Raw genomic sequence first — 15,354 nt, forward strand, 5'->3', positions numbered from 1 at the left:
AATGATTGTCACTTATTTGTTGTTGTTGTTGTTTCTCAACAAGCGCTCCATGCTTTATTACCATAAGTTACGCAGTCACCAGAAAAACGCTCTCAACAAGAGGAAGTGGTAAGTTCAAGGGTTAATGCGTCCGCTGCGCCGATTGGCTAAATCCGATCACGCTGCTTTTTAGTAAAGCAAAAAAAAAAAAAACATACATACATATTTTATTGCTGTATTTATTAATTTTTTAATAAATTTTGTATTTATTAATTAACCGGATTACAAATGAGAATGTTCACAAATAAAAAAGAATCTGATTAAACCACTTAAAGAAAATTACATATGTATTTCTCGGGGGTGCTATGGCTGGCACACTCAAGCCCGCCCCTGGCGCCGCCTATGCAGTCACAGGCATTTGTCCAGCATCCGTTACAGCTCCACAGTGTTTCACAATTTTTGCTTCAACGATGGAATGCAAGAAGCTGAGAAAGAGTAAGCTGGAGAACGCTGAGAACCGCCGAGGGAGAGCGAGACCTTTTTCACACTTCCGCGTTATAAACCGGATGTGGGGCTCATCTACTTCCGGTGGCTATCGCTTTAGCGTTGGACCGTGACGATAATGGCTCAGTCTCGACGCGGTTGTTTTTTTTGTTGTGTTCCTGGTTGCTCTTGTGGGGCAAGAAAACAACCATACCTCTCTTACCACGCTCCGTCGGGATTCAGTCCCTGCGCGAGGAGCTGTTCCATTATCGCGACCACAACAAGCGATTACTGAAGAGCCTCATCACCTTGAAGCAGGAGGGGAGCCAGGTGAGGTGAGAGGTTTGAGAGCCCAGCAACTGCGGATGGCCTCCCAGCTGCCGGAGGAGAAGGGCCAACTGCTAACTGGCAGCAAAGTAGGAAGCTGTGCAAAAAGAACACGAGAGGCAAGTCGCCCAGCTGAGACCTGAGCTGAAAACTCTTAAAGAGGCTCCGCCGACCCAAAAAGCCAAGGCCCAACAAGAAGGAAGCCTGACGAGAGCTTTGGAGGCCCAACAGGAACCGATGGAGCACGAGGGAGAAAAACATGGCGGCCAAGGAGCAAGTTGTGATCACACACCACCACCAGCGGCAGGTCACCACAGACAACGAGGCTGTCCGCAGAACCCTCAAAACATCGGCGGAACCCAAGTATTCCATGCGTACTCGGTGAGAAACGGCCTCAGAAATGGATCAGTACTACGGGTGCACATATGGGTATTGGAAAACGGCCAGAGGCTCTGCCAGAGTGGGGGCAGCGCTGGGGGCACGTGAGGACGAGGCGGCAGCAGAGATCGCCTGCTTGAAAGAGGAGCACCAGAGATAAAATGCCGCGCTGACCCAGACCAACCTGGACAATCTGGCCAAGCTCATCAAGGTATGATTGTCCAGCCAATCACGCACACGCGCGCGCACGCCATCGAACACAAAACAAAATAAACTGGACTTTGGTGCAAAACCGGTTGTCATTTTTCATGTTGAGAGGATAATTTGTAGTTTAACTCTGTTACTTTTAAAATCCATAAATAAAGTAACTAAGTTACTTTCTGAATGACTAACTAGTAATCAGTAATCGGATGACTCTTTTTCACGGTCGCCGTGGCAACACTGACAGGTATGTAATGACAATTTGCAGACGAAAGTGAGCGGCTTTAAAAGTAACTTCAAGGACCCTTTTCACAATTTTCATTCCAGCTCCGTGAGGAAGAAGCTGAACGGTCGAGCGAACAAGAAGCTGTGGAGGCCCGTCCGCAGGAGGAGCTGCTTCAACAAACCCCAGAAGCGGAGGCTCAGAGGAGGCTGTCAGCAGGAGAGGCAGCAGAAAAGGAGGATGGCGCATGAACTAGAAAAATATGTTCACCTATTTCTCTTCCTCATTTCATTCTTGTGGACCATTATAAACTTGTAAATAAATGTTATTATCAAGCTTATGTGTGTTCATGTTTGGTTCTTCGGATTTCAATCATCACATCCAGCAAATGACACAAAACAAGAGTCGAGAACACTCGGCACTTCCGTCGCTCATCCCACAAATGTGTTTGCCTCAAAAATGCGGCAACTAAGTTATTGCCAATAAGAAAAATTGTTTCAACAATCCTCCCAAGTTTAAATTTTCCTTTTTGTTTGATCTGCAATGGTCAGAATGAAAAACATAAAAGGAAAAAAAACATGTTTAACACTGACGTACTATTGTTGTACCACATATTTCCATCCCAGTCTGAGTTGCACTGAAATTCCTGCTTCACTCATTTCACCACTGATATTTATTATTTAGCTGTAACTTCTTTAAACAGTCATGATCTCATGGTATCCCAAAAAATAAAGCTTAATCCCAACATTAAAGCTGCAAGATTATCGGGTTAAGACTGTGAAATGTTTATTTTCTGCTGTGATTATAAAAATGTGATGTGATCTGTATTTACGACACATTTAGGCACTGCCGTTAAATATTTATAGTAGAGATGGAAAAAATGTCTTGGTTATGATTTAAATGACTTGTTTAACTTCCTTTGGCAGCAACGTTGTGAGCTAAGTGCAGACCTGTGTGCCATGTTGGATTGTTGGATCATTCGTCACGCCAGAGATCTTTAGGTCGTTTCCCTCCGTTGGATTCAGGTCTGGACTCTGATTGGCTCACAGTAAAAAGACCGGCCCTCTTTTCTTAAGGCCATTTTACATTTGGCTTCACATTTTGTCCCTTTGTCCTGATCTATCAATCAGCCTCTAAACATCGCCTGCTGGAATAGAAGGACCACCTTCACGTCAGTGTAACTTCATTATACTGCAGAGCCTTAAATTATGCTTCCTCCACCTTGCGTTACCATAGTGACGAGCTACACATAGTTAATACGTGGTGGATATTTTTTACTTTGCTTTGCTCATAAATATTAAACCAGTTTGATGAGTCCACAAAGTAATTCATGGTAGATTTGGACAGTCGAACTTTCCTAAAACGATATCGAGTAGATCTTTTGCAGCCGATGTTTATGGGTTTCCATCGTTTGGTGAAGCGAGCCACAGTATTCGATCGTCTTCGTGACCTCTTGGCGTTTTGGAGATCAACCGCTCTTGATGGAAGGTCTAAACTACTCTCTTCTCATGAGCCAAGTGCATACATGAAAGATTAATAATGAAGACTCGTTATCTAATTATGAGTGAAAATGCACTCGCATTAAAGATTGACTAGGAGTTGGAGTTTTTAAACGCGCACACACATTCAGGTCGCAGAACTCCTGTGATTTCAGGTTTCCAGTTGTTACTATTCATGTTGACTTTACTTCAAGTAAAGCTTGAATTGTAGGAACTGCCAGCGCGGCCCCTTTTATATAAAGGACTCTCCATTCTGACCTTTCATTTATGTAATACAAGATTGAGTGAATGAGTTTCTGCTGCTGCTTTATGGGATCGCCAGAGCGGATCATGTGATGTCTGCATGCTTGATTTCTCATAGTTTTAACACTGGATGCTGCTCCTGCTCAAACCTGAGCAGAAATTGGAAATGATGGAAATCATCATATTTCTGGTGGGATTTCATACAAAGTCGATTCAAAACACAACGTTCAAATCAGGTTTTTTCTATTTTAATTTTTATTTGAAATGAGTTGCAATGACGGCACAAAACACTTGCACCATTACAGTCAATAACATGGTTACAAAAAACAACATTTACAGAATAAATTAATGTACTGCGGTACCACATGAGACAGTAAACATGAACCCCAAACGGGGGGGCCTTGTATTGCATTAAAAACATACGGAGTTTGTTGGATGTACAAAGATTTGTAGGCATGTACAAAGGCAGCCTCTTATTCATTGCTTGTTGCGCTGCACATGTATAAATATAAATCTCTAAATTGTACTGATATGTGTGCTTGAGAAGGCCAGACGAGGGGTTCCGGCCCGAGGGGAGATCCTGCAGCGGCCTCAGTGCATCGCAACAGAAAACAAAAACCAATATTGTCGTCTGTTCACAAGGTTGGTGTTGAAAATTTAAGCGGGAGATTTGGTTCCCTGTATTTCGATTGTGACAAACCCTCAGATTTCTTCAAATCCTGACGCTCCGTCGCTGCGACATGCACTCGTCCCTTTAGTGTGACATTGATAATCTCCCTAAACAAACAAATCCAGAACCATTAAACGCGTGTTCGCGGTAGTAAAGTGCATGCAGCACATGCTCAGTTGTGAATTTCTCTCGTAGCTGGCGAGTTAGGTATAAATAGTTAAAAATATCAACTATAAGCTTTTGTCTTGCGTTAACAAAATAAGTGAGACCCCCTTTTCATTTCACAACCCTGTGTGCAATCTTCCCCAACATCTGTTTTCACAGTCCACTTCCTCCTGGACAGAAGAACACGCCTTCAGCCTTTTCAACCCAGAAAACTTCCTTCCCTCTCTGCTACACCGAGCAGATGCTACAAGCAGCCGCTACTCGAGGAGTTTCCCCGCTAAACTGACGCCTCAAACTGTGACTGAAGCAATGTGTGCGATGCTACCTGGATTCATTCGAAGAAACCTTTGAGGAAATGAGAGAGTTGACCTGCAGCTGCTAGAAACTCAGAAACAAAAGACTTGGGAATGTTGTAGTACCGTGAATATCCTTTTTTTTTGTATACCAACACCGACGAGCGTACCTGAGAGCTAGACTAGACCTGATCCGACGGCGTCCGGTGGCCCTGCAGCCGAGCCTCCATGAGCCAACGAGCTGAAGAAGTGATGGAGGTGCAGCAGACGTGTGAAGGGACGCCCCGCCTCATTCATTCAGCGATTGAACAGCTTGCCTCCGTCACATTTGTATACGGATGATGAAGTTACGTTTTGCTGCAGTGCTGGCAGGACTAGTGAAGCTCTTGTGCTGCGAGCAGCCATTTCTGATGTAGAACATTTAAAAAATGTGGCAAACTATAAAGCTACAACTTCTTATTTTTCTGACCAAGTGCCACAATAAATTAGGATTTCCAAGCTTGAAATAGTGAAAATCTTAAACTGAAGATATATCTTACCTAAAGCCAATTTCCATATAAGACGAGCTTTAGTACGGAAAACTGGACTGACCAATACGAACACAAAAGATGCTTTAGATAATCATAGTCTGACTCTGCAGGATGAATCTGAGGGGGAGAAGCTTCTGAAAAATCACGTGGCGTGCTTCACACAATCTAAAGTGAGGTAGAATTTTGCAGAGTGAATGTGAAAGAACAAGTACAAGTGTCGGATGTAGCAGACAGCAGTTTGAAGACGAAATCAGCGGGGCGTCCCTTTGAAGGCGTTTTAACTTCTCACCGTCGTCAACGTAGGAAACGTGCACGACAGCATTTCTTCAGGGTTGGCACATGAAAAGGTTTCGAGTATTTCTGAAAGTAACGCGCCGAAAATCCTTCCACCAGATCGCTGACAGAATAAAGTGCTACCACACAATTCAACAGATAAAACCCACAGATTAACTACACAGCTATCTAATCTGAAGGAGTCCTAACGACACTATGGACCCAACAATTTAAAACCAGATTGTTTTTCCACTCTGGGGGAAATCCTAACATGAGGTATCTACAGACTGAGGAAAGCGATGATGTTGGGGATGGAGGTTCAACAATCGAGGGCTCAGAGGTCAATGAACAGCATTTACAAAATCATTACAAAGTTCCCCCTTATCCAAAAATATGCTTTACACATTTGTTCAGCCAGCCGCCACTTTCTTTTGTCGGATCGTGTTTTGTCCCTTTTTTCAAATGAGTAAAAAGTTCCCAAAACTGTGCAATTCCTCTCAATCATATACAAAATAGTTCATTTTGACATTCCGCTAAGAGCTAGACGTGGAGCAGAAACCCAAATAGACATGCAACAGAATGACTTACTTTTTGTCTTTAAATGAAAGGGTTTGCTCATCGACTCAAACCAACTTCATGTGCAATCAAGCAACAAAATGCCATTTATGCAAAAAGGTTCTTCTAAAGGGGAACAAACACAAACAGGACTTGTGTTTATTTCCACCTGGCACATTGAGATTCAGATTGTGCCGAGGTTCGTTAGTTTCCCCCCCCCCCCTCAATCAGGTTTTAACGACACAAACAAATTTGATTCACAAAACAAGAGTGATCAGACTCAGGTCTGCTTATTGTGTGTGAAAGAAAAAAAAAAAACTAAACATGTTTGTCCCTGTGGTTTCACTATTCAAGAGGTGTTCAGACTAATACTGATTACTGGCATCCATTGTGAAGTTGTCATGCAGTCAGGATTTACAGGGACGAAGCACTCAAGCATTAAAACATTAAGAGATCACAAATGAAGTTATATCTAGAGTTAAAAAGGTGAGTTTAAAAAAAAGAAAAGAAAAAGAAATACCACGAAGGAAGAAAAGTCTAAGAAGTGAAACCAGAGCAGGAGCAAAGGAAGGTTTGGATTTTAACTCTGGCTTTTCCAAATTACCAGACGCTTCCCCTCTGGCGGTCCGGCGGATGGTTCTGGAAAGACGAGCCTCGCTCCCTCGCTTTACGTGGGACAAAGAACTGTGGAGACAAGAGCAGGTGAGCCGATGAGCTTCGCTTGCTTCAGCGCTGGCGTGGAGGAGAGCAGTACAGGATGGAAGAGCGGCTACAACGGGAAGAAATGTGCGGTGAGAGAAACGGGAGAACGGACGGTAGTCACAGGTGAGAGAAGCAAAGACGTGAAGAGGCGCCGCTACAAGCCAGCAGGTTATGTGCATGAGTGTGCCATCTGGTGTTTTTCAGGGTGGGGGGAGGTTGGGGGGGGGGGGGTGTCGTAGTGGAGCCACAAGCGCTACAGAGCACGATAGGCACTACAGCGAAGAGTAAAGCAGAGGAAGGCTGCTGCTGCTGACTGCGTCGGGTTTGAAGTAATGTCACTATGAGACGGAGAGAAAGAAGGGGGGGGGGGGGGGGGGGGGCGAAGGCTGAAGGTGAATATTCTGTGTTAGCCTCACAAACCTCAGTTTCCACCGCTCTCATACCAGAGCTACCCAGAGGACAATGCAGCACAGGTGAGAAACAAGGAAGGTACAGGTCAACAGTGAAGGACGGCAAGAAAAGCATTTTTTTTGTTTTTCCCTTCCTTGAATTCATCTTTGTGCCGAGCGATTTTTAAATGAACTTTCCCAAAAAGGAAGACGTCAGGTCGAGCTTTACTGCAATGACCGGGTCGGTGTAGATGTGAGGAGGGTTTTTACCTTTGAGGATGTAGTCTGTTAGCAGGGCAGGAACCTTCTCACTGTCGTCCCTCATGGCATGGAGGACTGGACGAGGACACGGCAGCTTAGTACATTTTTAAAAACCACCACCACCATCGTCACACGGAACCACGTCTTGTTTGTTTGTGCACTCACTCTTTGTGAGGATCTGCAGGTCTTCCAGCGGAGGAGAGCCGGCTTTCTTCTCATAGGGGATCACTGTAGTCAGATACTGAAAGGAAACAACAAAACGTTATTTAACTCTAAGGGTGTGTTCCCAGTCTGGTTAAAGCAAACACTTGTGTGTTTGCTGCGTCGTCCGTTGATGGGAGTGTAATTTAGCCATCCGAACCCTGCTGTGCCTCAAACGAGCGGAATAAGTCCACTGAGAAAAATAAGTCCTGGTTGGCTTCCAACTGAGGTGCAGCTTTGATTAGAGTTTGGAGTCTGAATACAGCACAAACCAAACAGACACCAGGGGCTTGGAAGGAGAAATATTCTGGCAGCAGGTGGGAAGTCCAGCGAACAATGACGGAATTACTTTACATATTCTAGAAATTACTGGCACTTTATTATCGAATAATGTTGTTACAATATCATTACACATGCAATACATTATATTTAGCGTCTCTGTATATTTAGAGTATCTGTCACAGCGGCCACTCCCCCTTTTGGTTTAGAAATAAAAGTCAGTTTAAAGTGATTTAAGTGTGGATTTCACTCCTCATATTTTCTAATTTTGTATCCGCACTAAGTGTGTGAGCGCTGCCTCAGTCAGGATTATGAAATCCCACATCTGTCGGTAACATTGAGGGCATGTACACGCGGCAAAGACAGAAGGTGTTCGCCCGCGGCTGCTGGTTGTTTTTAACCTTCCGGAGGAAATGCTCACTGATGTGAGGCCGGAAAAGGAAAGAAAAATGCAACAAAAGAAAAGATAAGCGCAATCGAGAAACAGTAAAATATAACTGACAGTTGATAGATTAATGCTTTGATGAAATCGAGTGTTTAAAAAAAAATTAAAAATACAATAATGTAAGCACAAAAAAGAACAATAAAAATAATCAAGACAAAAAAGACAAGCAGAACAGAATGAACCAACAACCAGAGATGGAAGCTGTAGAAATTAAAACAAGCATGCGAGTGTAGGGGGGGGGGGGGGGGGGGGACTGCACAGACTTCTGCAGTGGAAAGAAAGAGCGGGGGCACCTGTTTGTCCCCTCCCGTGGTGCCAAAAGTTTGACGGAGCCCATTTTGAATGACATTGGAGAGTCCCTCCAGAGTGAGGAGCTACAAAGAGTGAGAGGAAGGAGGAAAAAAAAAAAAAAGAGAGATTGAGAAAGAGGAGGAGGCTTCTGCATCAGAGGGAAAAAAGACGGGAAAAGGCTTGTCGAAGGCCTCGGTGTTATTTTGAACGCGGCTCTTCCATGCAAGCCGTCTACCGTCTGCCAGCTCACGCGTCTCTCCTCATAATCTTGAGCCGGCGTGCGGCTCCACGTCGATCCTGCTGATCGTCGTCATGCAAACAGAGCATATGTGTGTGGTTGTTTCTTTGTGTCACGCAGTGACTCACCGTGCCGGGGATGTGCGTGCTGGTCGTCCTCTGGCCGTTCGGCCCCATCGTGGTTGTACTTCGGATTTTCTTCTTCTTCCTCAGCAGCTCGCGGTGCTCCTTCTGTCTGTTCTGCACTTCGATCAGCAGCGAGATGAAGCTGTTCTTCACCTGTTCACACACAAAACATCTCCTTATTCTTGTCGGTTTTCAATAGTGGCTGCACAGTGGTGTAGTGGGTCGCCCCGTAGTCTGAGGCCACGTTTACACGTACCCGGGTATTTGAAGAAAACGGTGATATTTTTCTGCGTTTGGGCCGCGCATTTACACCTAATCGCAGCAACGACTCACCACAAACAATAATTCCTGAATCAATTTTTGTAAAAACTCGAGTACGTGTAAACGTGGCCTAAATGCATTTAAGGTTCATTTGTGACTTCATAGGTGTGAATTTGAGCGTGTTTGAATGTGTGTCTCTGTGTTTGCCACGTGATGGCCTGCTGACCTGTACAGAATACATCCGATTTGGTTCGGTTGGTCAACCAACTGCCTATTGGTTTCATTCGGATTTTAAATTCGCGTCATTCGTCCTGATGTTTCCAACATGCACACATTTGCTTTGGTGCAATACAAACAATTTACCTCCTTTTCATAGTCGAGTTCATCCCGCAGTGCCAGAGCCTGGATCAGCTCCTCACTGTAGCGGCGAATGGCCGCCTCCACTTCCTCCAGAGTCTCTGTCAGCTCCGACACAGACAGCTGACGCAGCCCTGAGGACCCGGTGCAGAGAGAGAAGCTCAGTGGTGAAGAGGGTGGACATGCGTTACGGCTGAGCCCAGCGGACTTCATGATCAATTAAGTCAATATATCAAGTGTACAACTGCCTTTGGTGCACGTTATTAAAATGCACATTCTGCGCCAATTCAAGCATGAATAATAGTGTTCAAACCACATATATGCAGTTGGTTATGTAACAGCATGGGACACTGCAAATTGCTGTCTGTCTGTATTTGTTAAATCTTACATAACTAGGTTATCACGTGTGCAGAGCCATTTCCTCTGTGAACCGGACAGTGTGACCCATCACACTTCATTCGACAGAGGAACAAACGCACCATAATAAATCCGTGTAATGAGGACAATAACATGTCACAATAAAAGCTTCAAGTTTTGTGGAAGTGAACGGTGATACTCACGGTCCTCATAGCTGGTGTTGGAGCCGGAGCGCTTCATACTGTGCAGGTCCTGCGAGAGCATTGACAAATCGGACTGGGAGGGGCTCTCGTCGTCGTCAGGGTCCGGGGACTCCTGCATCATCTCTTCTATCTCCTCGATCACCTACACAACAGCACACAGGCATGCACAAAAAACGTATTTACATCCGGATATTTAGACAGTTTCATCTAATACTGTACTTTCCTCTGTAATGATATCACACTGTTGCAATGCTTATCTTCCAATTTAGGTGCTTGTCTCTCGTTTTGTATTAGTGAGCAACAAAGCAGCACGACACAGTGCTCGGCCTCCATCACACACTATATCTGACAAAGAAAGCTGAGCTTGTTGCAGGCTGATATTTATGTTTCATGTTTGTCTCAGACACATGAGGCACATCTGAGACGGATACAGTTAAGCTGTTCAGTATAAAAAGGCTGCTGGGAGCTCTTACACTGTCATTGTTGAGAGACACAGGAGTTTTTACAAGCTCAACTACACTGAGGTTCTATGTTTTCAAAATAAAAATCTGAAACAAAGCTCGACATGCGTGTGTATTATTCATCCTAAACTCTGAAGTGAATATGAAAAGAAGCCCACTAAGGCATACTTCAAATACATGTGAAGAACATTGTTCGCCTTCACATCATGTGTGTACGCTGCCAGTGCCTGGAAGCAGTTCAGTGGTCTAGTATTTTGCCTCCATGTATATCTTCAAATTTAGTCTCACTTTTGAGTTTGTCCAACATGCAAGGTGACGTAACGTACGACTGAGGATTACCTGCTCAGCCGTGAAGAGCGGCTCATTGTTGATGCAGGACACAATGATGGAGTGCATATCCATCTGCTCCCTGAGTTCCTCATCGTCCGACAGGTCCAGTGACTGATTGTCCAACTTCTGCTGGTCCGGGACGAACGCGAGGCCATAAATGGAGAGAGAGAGAGAGAGAGAGAGACACACCTTGGATGAGGCAGCAAACGGGTATTTCAGCAGACTGAAGGCGGAGGCTCAAACTGTTTACACATTTGCGACAGCTCTTTTGTTTGTGAGGTGCGATCCTCTAGCCTCTGTGTTTACTGTGCGCTGATAAAAAAATTAATCATAGTGCGTTTGCTTGGCGGTACCTCTTGCTGAGTGAGGTTGAGGATGGGCAGGTGCAGCGAGCGAGTGTGTGACGACTTCCAGTCCACGGGCATCACGTTGCCGTAGTTATCAGTCAGAGCGTTCCAAACCCTGGAAGAGATCAAGAGGCAGCCGGGAGACTTTATCGGGAGGAGGGCAACATAATAACATGAAGCATACACTCAAGTTGTGGTCGGAATACAGAAGCAGCTACAGATAGAAATAACCCTGCTTCCCGTGACACAGCATTACTTGGCAGAGTTCTGCTCTCTGGCCACCCCCTCACCACTTCACCCTGTTCCCGCTGCATCGCACAGACATCACTGATGAATGCGACAACCCTTTTCATCCCACACGTGTCATTTAGCCGGGATTCATTAGAGTAAAATGTGATGCGTGTAAATCAACCAAACAGTCGCTTTGCATTAAAACTGTGCTTCAACATGACCCAAGGCTGACATTATCCTCTGAATCAAAAACTATTTTGTTTCAACAAGCGAATGTTTACCGTCGTCTTCAGCACACAAGTTAGAAGAAAACACACCAGAGCTGAACAGATGGTGCCGCGAACTCTGTTATTAAGTTTACTGTTAAGAGTGTGAAATCCGTCGTCGTCTTTAAAAGCATATTTTGGAGAAGATTTCGTGGCTCTGGTACAATGTGTGCAAATGTCTGTAACAGCTCCAGACCACCGGTGTTGGTCAAGCTCTACCCTCTGGAGTGATACTTTGTGGAGAATTCAATAACAACTGTGCAGTTTTACGAATATAAGAAAGTCCTGTGCAGTGGAGGCGATCAGGTTTGTTGAATGACCATAAATCCAGTCTGTTCCGGACAGGAAAATTAAAGGGCGTATGCAAATTTGATTTTTTTTTTTTTTTTTTAGTCTTGGCTCTGCCGGTGGAAGAGGAGAGAATGGATGCTGTGAACCCATGTGTCAGAGTATCCCTGCATTGTCACCCTCACCCATTGCGCACATGTACGCGTGCACACACACACACACACACACACACCAGTGTTTATGTAACATGCTTGTTTCTCCCTGAAGTGTTCATGCACAGCTTGGGGACCATTGGAGCTGTTGGCCTGTTCTAAATAGGGCAAAGGCTGGCAGGAAATATTTTTTGTGCCTCTGGCAGTGACACTGTCTCAGACATGTGAACGCCTGCCAAAACACATCATCACGCTTTAATTTCCCAGAGCCCACTTGCATTTAAATACATTAAAGGGCCTGTCTTCATCTCGACAAGAGAATTTATGCATTTCTAAAAACAAACTATGCTAATATATGTGCAGATTGAACATTTGGTTTTCCCGTTTTGCTCTCAAACTCAAACACACATTTCCTGCCTGTCATCCCGCGGTTCGTCTCCGCCGTGGCCACTGCTGGAGAACTTGTTAAGCGTCTAAGCACGTCCTGCAAAAGTGCAGTCATCCAGAAAAGACTCTCCCTGAGCCTGGCGCTGCTCTTTGGGCTTTCAGCGGGCTGCCGTCCAATTATTCCACTCCCTTCTCCTTTTGTTTCTTTACCTACCTACAGCAATACATGTATATTTCTCCCTGTTTGACCCGCCTACCCACATTCCAGAAAATAAATCTAAGAATCGTGCAACATATTTGTAATATATGTCGAAATGGACTGTATGTCCAAGCTACCAGAGTCCTAGTTCGCCACAGAAGAGATGCAAGCTGTAATTTGTTGTTTTTCTACGCAATTTGAAACTCTCACTGACAAAAAGCTACATTCTTCTATATATGGATTTCTATATTTAGCCAAGTCACCATGTACTTCTTCTTTCAATACTCTGTTTCTTCCTTACACCAATAGCATGTATGTCCTCACTTCGTCCATTTTTACACTATCCTGATCTTCTCTTGCCTGATCACTCCATCATCTGCAACCAAGTCACCATAGAAAAGATAATTAACCATTTTAAACACAATTACATTTTATATATTATATCTCCCTGTCCTTGTAAAACTGCAAATTTGTCTATTTGTCACTAAAGCCAATGAGGAGTCCAACCACCCTGCCATCAGAATTATTCGTTTTCATCGTCTATGTCCATGTGCAAATATTAAGCCTGGCCTGTATCTAGCGTGACGTTCACCATGTCAAGTTCAAAAAGCAGCTTTTCAGTGTGCAGGGTGAGGATGACAGGCGATCCATGCAGCCCATACAGCTCTGTAGTTACAAGCACATCCATGCTGACTGAGGGATGGATGTGACTCGCTGCTGTGCAGTAATAACATGTTGTCACGTTAATGTGCTGTTGTGACATTTCAGCTCCATTACAATACAGCAGAGGCTGAGGACCTCCGACTGAGATAACAAGGGATGCTTTGGTTGAAGGAACAGACTGACCTTTAAGTAACGATTACATACATGAAACATGACATGCTGGTTCTGTTTAAAGTGGGAGGGAAAAAGCAAAGGTCCTCGAAGTCAAAAGCAAGAATCAAATGGTTAAAATACTGGATAAAGAGCAGTTTATACAGTTTTAAGGTTTCATGACTAACATCAGTACATGCAGTGTGAAATGAAGAAGTGGAAACTGGAGACGTGGCAAAATCCCTGCCAGAGTCCCAACACACACAGTCTGACACATATAATCGATTCACAAATGCTGTAACCACAAAGCTCAAATACAAATTATACACACAAAAAGTATATATAATCAAGTGTGGCTTTCATTTGTTTTTACTTCACACCGCGATGAATGCAAAGCTTAGTGGGGAGTTGATGTGTTCGGTGAATATGGAGTTTGTCAGCAGTTCATGGAGTGTGTTCAGTTTGCGCAAACATGTCTCCGGTTAAACTTTACACAGATTGCAGCGATCTGAGCGGAGCTCTTCCACCCGGTAAACTCTTCTGGGGTTTAGCACGAAGAGGCTAACGCGGCTAGGTCGCTGCAGAGATTAAAAGTTGCCGTTAAAAAAAAAATAAACAACTAAAACAGGCTACTCACTCGTCGTCTTTCAGGTAATTATCCTCCGTGATGGGCTTGACGGGCGCTATGTTTTCCGTGGTGGTGTTGTAGTTTCGGAAGCACACTGTCAGCTTCTCGTCGAAGTCGTGGACGAGGTCCTCCATCGACTTGAAGCTGCAGATCTCCCCGGAGAAACTGTTGTCCAGGTCGGAGAAGTCGTCTAGGCCCGACGGGTCGGCCACGTTCGAGTTCAGCTGGTCCAGTGGGTCGGCCGACGCCGAGGACGGCTTGAATTCGTTAAAGTCCTGCCAGTCCTCGTCGAAGTGGGCTAACGGCGCCGCCATGACCGCCGCGGGAGCTGCTTTACCGGCCGGAGACCCCTCGGTGGTGCTCTGTTATCGGTGCGGAGAGATCAGACTGGGACGGAGAGACGGAGGGGAGCGCGGAGGCGGTGCGTCGTGACGTCAACGCGCAGCCCCCGCCCCTTCGTATGGAGCAAAACAAACCCAAGCATCGCGCGTCACTGTACACAGCCACATTTATTTATTTATTTTCAACATAGATGTGTTGTGTTGAGGTTTTCTGCAGAACTCAAGAACCCATCAATTTTAGGAAATGAATGAAAGCATTGTGTACACTTGACAGGTTATCTGCGCAGCACATGCAAACACAGACACACACATCAGTGGGTAAATTAGAGAAACTAATTAATCTCAAGTCCATGTTTTTAGACTGTGGGACTGGAGAAACATGGAAACACTGTACTATGACCCCTCATGTGTGGTTACTACACACACACTCATACAAAAGTCATTTATTCACCAGTATTTGAAAACATCTGGCCTGAAATATCTCCTCTGAACTCCAGCACACATTTCAAAAATATTTATTTGGGCTTAGTGGACTGTGAATGTGTGTGTGGATGATTGTCATATCTCTGTGTGTTAGCCCTATAATGGGCAGACAGTCTGTTCAGGGCGTAAGGCCCAGAGGCTTGGATAAACTCCAGCCCCTACAAGTCCACTCTGGTTGGAGCAGATACAGAAGATGGACGCATGGTTGGTGTTTTAAGACATGCCACAAGGGGGTGCAATGACACTGACGGACAGAAAGTAGATTCATTTTTGTGAAACAGTATTCTTTATGCAAATTATCTAAAAATAAGAAAAAAAATTAAAAAGTTTAATAATAATAATAAACTGATGTTTCCTTTTTTTAAAGTATTAAACCATTCAATGTTTAGCTTTTTCAAAAACAATTCTTACATCAAGTTTTCATATGCCTGGGAAACGAAACATCATTCTTAATATATGGTGCATATTGAATGTACTTTCCATGAATTCCTGATTGTTCC

General features: G+C 44.5%; 1 protein-coding gene across 3 annotated transcripts; it reads right to left on the reverse strand.

The window, feature by feature from the left end:
- Nucleotides 1-3,594: 3,594 nt before the first annotated feature.
- On the reverse strand, nucleotides 3,595-14,420 carry LOC308126372 (fasciculation and elongation protein zeta-2-like). 3 transcript variants are annotated; one of them, XM_080490717.1, is made up of 10 exons: nucleotides 14,040-14,420; nucleotides 11,073-11,181; nucleotides 10,729-10,845; nucleotides 9,929-10,070; nucleotides 9,375-9,502; nucleotides 8,754-8,903; nucleotides 7,337-7,412; nucleotides 7,181-7,246; nucleotides 6,942-6,969; nucleotides 3,595-6,503 (listed from the first exon to the last, which is right to left on the reverse strand). In XM_080490717.1, exons 1-9 carry the CDS (start codon nucleotides 14,342-14,344, stop codon nucleotides 6,959-6,961), a joined length of 1,104 nt encoding a protein of 367 aa, XP_080346843.1. In that variant the 5' UTR covers nucleotides 14,345-14,420; the 3' UTR covers nucleotides 3,595-6,503; nucleotides 6,942-6,958. The 3 variants fall into 3 exon arrangements, with proteins under 3 accessions (XP_080346843.1, XP_080346842.1, XP_080346841.1); XM_080490716.1 differs by lacking the exon at nucleotides 6,942-6,969 and having other exon boundaries at nucleotides 6,357-6,503; nucleotides 14,040-14,408; XM_080490715.1 differs by lacking the exon at nucleotides 6,942-6,969 and having other exon boundaries at nucleotides 6,357-6,503; nucleotides 10,729-10,848; nucleotides 14,040-14,408.
- Nucleotides 14,421-15,354: the final 934 nt, after the last annotated feature.

This window comes from Lipophrys pholis, assembly GCF_963383615.2.
Source record: "Lipophrys pholis genome assembly, chromosome: 21".
Taxonomy (NCBI): Eukaryota; Metazoa; Chordata; class Actinopteri; order Blenniiformes; family Blenniidae; genus Lipophrys; species Lipophrys pholis.